Source organism: Carcharodon carcharias, chromosome 23 (assembly GCF_017639515.1).
Source record: "Carcharodon carcharias isolate sCarCar2 chromosome 23, sCarCar2.pri, whole genome shotgun sequence".
Taxonomy (NCBI): Eukaryota; Metazoa; Chordata; class Chondrichthyes; order Lamniformes; family Lamnidae; genus Carcharodon; species Carcharodon carcharias.
This window is the reverse complement of record NC_054489.1, coordinates 42694488-42699763: the sequence shown is the minus strand read 5'-3', so window position 1 is coordinate 42699763 and position 5276 is coordinate 42694488. Positions and strand designations below refer to the sequence as shown.

Sequence of the window (5276 nt, the reverse complement as noted above, 5' to 3'; positions counted from 1 at the left end):
GATCCAATCTCCCAAAGGTTTAAATTAGGAGAAGTTCTTGTTGTTTCTCTCTCTCTCTCTCTCTCGGTGTCTGTGACCACCTTGTGTTCTCTTTTGCAGACTCTCACCTCCCTCCAAGGTGGTTGGCTCCAGACTCCCTTTATAAACCGCCTTTAGCTTCCCGGGTGATGGTGCAATTCTACAAGTAGCAGCGGAGAGGGCTCGGCAGCTTAGCTCTGAATGAACAGACTCCCATCGTCAGGTCTTTTTTTTTGGAGGGGGCTGCTATAACCCCATCGAGGAGCTCGGGCACACGGGGAAGTGAGGAACCATCTGCCTGAAGACTTGGGAGATCTGGAATTCTACAGCACCCAGGACTTAGAGCTGAACTTGTGATGCAGACTTGTGATTCGCAGCGTTATAGCAGCCCGATCGTTTCCTGACTCCTGTCTCAACCAGTATTTTTTAGAAGGCTGCTTCCTGCTCTGCGAACAGGCACAACATGAATTCTACTTTCTTCAATCAGACTGTGGTAGAGGAAGGGTTTTATTCCAGTAAGGGTCCCGGTCTGGGGACAGTTCTTGGGTGTTGTAACCAGACCACAGTGACTAATGATGGCTCCCTGAGTCTGAATCAAGAAGAACAGAAAATCTTCATTATGAGAGTGGTGCAGATTGCTGTGCTCTGCGTCCTCTCTTTGACTGTCATCTTCGGCATATTTTTCCTGGGTTGCAATTTAATGATTAAGTCGGAGAGCATGATCAACTTCCTGGTAAAGGACAGGAGGCCCTCCAAGGATGTGGAGGCTGTGATAGTTGGCTTGTACTAGCAGGGTCCTGGCCTCACCCTCTTTTTTTTGTAAACCAGTGGGTTACTCCTGCTTGTACATTGACCGCTGAGAGTGTCCCCGAGTCAGGGAGGGGGTCCCGGGGCGGTGAAGTGGCGCAGTTAATGCACGGATCGGAGAGTTTGAGAGAAAGAGAGAACAGATTGCACGCGAAACAAAACTATATTTTCTTGAAAAGAGAGTTTCTGGGAAACTGCTGGAATTTTGCCTCCCGGGGACGGAGGGGGAGAAATTGTGTTGCATGCAGAACTGATCCAAGTTTGAATAATAATTACAAATTGCATGAAAATCTCACACGTAACAACGAAGGGGATGTAAAACGGGGGGAGAGAGAGAGAAATGAGGATCGTGCACTTGGGATGGAATATTGCATGTGTAGGTACCTGCGAATCATTCTTTGAACAAAATGACACGTATGAAACTGACTCCGAACTACCAACAAAAACAATCGAAACATTTTGTAAGATATTTTCTTGAGGACGAGTTTTTAATCGCATGATTTCTTTCTGCCGCGAACCGGTGCCTGCTTAAGTCTTTCTCTACCCCCCACCACAACCCCCCCAGTCTGTTGTCAGTGTCTGAGTTATGGAATTGTAGCATGGTTTATATTTTGGTTCTCCAGCGAGCCGGTCAGTTTTCACTGAATGTGACTCCGTTTATCTAATGCGAATTTTAAAGTTTCCTGTTTTTAAAACTGTAAATGCAAAAAAAAAAGGATTGATAAAAATGTTCCAAAAAATACTTTTCACGAGTGGCTTGATATTATTGCTCCATCTTTGAGAGAGAGAGATGAAATCGCTGTGTTGATCAATTCAAACTCTGTCCGGGAAAGAGGGTGAGTCTGCAGGGGAAATTAAGTGACAGGTTTAGTCTGCCTCAGCTCCAGTTACAGCTCCCCAACACACTTTGGCTGGACTGGTTTCAGACAAAGTTGATAAATAACATACCTCTGATCTAAACAAAAGCGGTGTTTGTGTTACAAGGGTGTTTCAATATCTCTCTTATCATGGGACGTCCGCGGCTGTGCAATGTCTGGCGGAAGCTTAATTTCCAAGCCTGTGTTTCAAGGCAAGTTTGCAACACGTTCTGAATCCGTCTGGGGCTGTCTAAATTGTTTTGCTATTTAAAAAAAACAGGCGGAAAACAGTGCAGCGTGTGGCGGAATGTCTCAGCCCCATGCTTGCCTCTCCTACAATGAGCCCTCCAAACTGTTTTCTCAGTTTGAGAAATTTTGACCAGCTCCGTATATCCGGCGATGCAAGTGGTCTCAAACCGGCTTCTAAACATGACATGTTGATGCATTTCAGGCCTCCACCACCGCACCCCCCGCCCCCCCCCCCTCCAATTCTAACTTCTGCCAATGGCCGAAAGGAAACGAGGGCAATAAGAGGTATAGCACCAGTCACAGTGAAAATCCGATGACGGATAGAAGCTGACCTGGAAACCCCTCTTTTTGGTCTCTGCTCCGACAGCGCCATACAAAGGGCGGATTGGAACCGATGCTGGGGTCTATCCGAACCTCTCTGTTCTTTGCGGGATTGAGTTGAGCGGCGCAGCCTCCCTTCACTCCCTTTCCCTGACCTGCGACTACCCAGGAATCCACTTTTTCCATCGCCGACCCACCCCTCCGCCTCTGGTAAAGCGGTTGCCAACCCTCCAGGAATGTCCTGGAGTCTCCAGGAATTAAAGGCTAATTTCTGGGACACTGCTGTGCGCGACCAGGGAGGAAAGTCATAGAGGGGGCAAACAAAAGAGGGTGTCTGTTTTCTTTAACCACATTCATAGGGCTAGTTACATTAAAAAGAAATGGCGCTGGGAAGCAGGGCTTGTTGACGGGTTGAGGGTTGGAGGCTGTGTGATTAAAAACTCCAGGAATGCGTTCAACAAGAGTTGGCAACTGCTGCGCTGAAAGTTTGCTAAGTCCCAGCCGTTTCCTTTGCCTATTTTGCAGTAACTGAAGTCTTTGGAAACCTGTTCTAACTTTTACATTACTGTGGCTTGCTGCAAAAGCACAAATATAGGGAGGAAGATGAACAATAAGTATGACAGTGGTAGGAACATTCACAAGTCATTTATTTCTTCGTAAACTGGCTAAAATAACTCCTTCACCTCTCGCTTCTGTTTCTGAAGCAAATATCAACGTGCATTTGATCTTTGGTGAGATTTGCTGTCTTTTAATCCCCTGGTCACATCAGTTGTATTTGTGTGTAAGTATAAAATTTATTTGTACCGCCCCTTGGCACGACCACCCCTCACCCCACCTTCGAAAACCACGCTAGCGCAGAAAGAATCAGGATGAGCTCCCACCCCAACGCCTCGTCAGATTGCTACCCATTTGTCGACTCATCCGCTTTCCTACCAGTGTGAGACTGCTGCTCTCAAGGAACCAGCTGTGGGTTCTCAACCCTATCTTGTCACTCAGCTTTCTAACAGTACCAGGGGATGATACATCACAAAAATTGTGTATGTTTGACACTACTGAGAGAAATTCAGAACACACTGGGGGCTTAACTGGGCTACATACGGCACAATACAATTGCATGAAACCTGTCATAATAGCAGAGAACACTGGGAATACATGGGTCAGTATCTTTAAAGAGGGTTTCTTGTTCTCCCTTTACCCCTTCACTCTGTTCTATATATGGAGGTTCTTATCTCCCCCCTTTTCTGTCCGCAATATTGGCCTTTCCCTTTCTGTAAATTTAAGGCATTTTCTGTCTTATATAATTTTAACTCTTCAGTTTAATTCACAGAGACAGTTATATTTTTGTCTCACTCTCATTGTTTTATTTCCCTTTTGATAGCTTTCCTAATGTTTTATTTAACAAAATATCGAGAAGTGGTGGGGGGGGGGGGGTGGGGTCATTGAGGGGAGCACCTCCTTACCCCTTATCTTTCACAACGGTGCCCTCTTTCCCCCACACCACTTTAATCCAAGAGTGTTGCTAATGTTGTTCCAACACTTGGAATGTGTCAGTGAACTGATCTGTCTGCCATTGTCGCCCACTCACTGCCAATTAGGTGATGCACAGGCTAGCATTTTAATATTTATTTATTAATCAATTTTATGCTTATTGAACTGCCTTTGCACTGAATTGGAATGTTTTTTTCTGTTTCTGGCACCCAGCATCAGCCTCAAGCAGCTAACGCCAGGTGAAGGGATTGAAAATCGATCCCAACATCACAAATCCACCAATTATAAAATTGTAAATTTCAATAAAGATGAACAATAGAACAGAATTGACTCTTTCTGCACAGCACTGGCTGTAAATACACTTCAAACACTCAAAGTAACTCAATGCAACTTAAAAAGGCCACAGTGCACCTAGTCACTTTATCATTAACCTGTAGGGATGGGGTAAACAGTGATTCTCTTGATTTTAATTCATCACTGACATGGCTGACATTTATTGCCCATCCCTTATGGTTTGATAGTGTCCTGCAAGACCACTTAGGTGGGCAGTAAAGAGTTACCAGCATTGGCGTTCATGTGAGTCACAGATGTGCCAGGCAGACTTGGTAAAGAGGTCAAATTTCTTCACTAAAGGACTTTAGTGAATCATTGAGGTTTTTACAACATTTTGACAGCTTCACTTTTTCTGTGATTGGATTTTACAACCAGAATTCAGGCTTCGATGGTGGGATCATGAACTCATATTCCCTGCATTATTCGTTGAGGCCTCGGGATTACTAGCTCAGTAACAGCCACCACATTATCGTTCCTTTTAATGCTGGGATGGCTCTCTTCTCTAAGTCAGGGACACTGAGGCTATAACGAGTCAGCCCTACTGATGCTGCAGAATCAACACACGGATTGAACCTCACCTGATTTGTGGCAGTTCGTCTAGCTCATATTTAATTTACCATTCAAACTCTTTAGTCCTTACTTTCTAAGGAGTAAAGCAAAATACATTTCTAGGCTGGAAATGCAGGACAAGACACACAACATGAACATTCGTATTGTAGAAATACAGAGAAACATCTTATTGTGCAAGCAAGAATAGATTTACTTTATCATGACTTGAGCTAACTAACTTCAGATAGTGTTAGCTAGGCTCAGTGCTGCAAATAGAAAACTACAGTCCTTGTGTCTGTGTTCAGTTGACAGGAGTTTAATGGAATTGGATTGATTACTATGCATAATGGATAAGGTTGCCAACCCTCCAGGATCAATCTGTAATCTCTGGGGATGAAAGAATATTCTCCTGGACATTACTGTGAGCAACTCAGGGAGAAAAATCAAAGCGACATTCAAAAAATATTTTCTTTAAATTTCTTTGAATGTGTTTGATATAACATTTTGGAGACGAGGACAAATCTGGGTGGGATAGTTGAAGGTTATGTGACATGATGAAACATCCAGGAATAGTCCAACCAGATCCGGCAACACTAGCAATGGAATATTGTAGCCTCTGCTGGCTCCTGTCGCTCGCCTGGTAAGTGAGGGGGC

At 44.5% G+C, this 5276-nt stretch overlaps 1 protein-coding gene across 1 annotated transcript; it reads left to right on the top strand.

Annotated features, from left to right (window-relative positions):
• The first annotated feature begins 481 nt into the window (after positions 1-481).
• LOC121268971 (reprimo-like protein) lies at positions 482-808 on the top strand. Its single transcript, XM_041173274.1, has one exon. The coding sequence runs from the start codon at positions 482-484 to the stop codon at positions 806-808; it is 327 nt and encodes a 108-aa protein (XP_041029208.1).
• Positions 809-5276: the final 4468 nt, after the last annotated feature.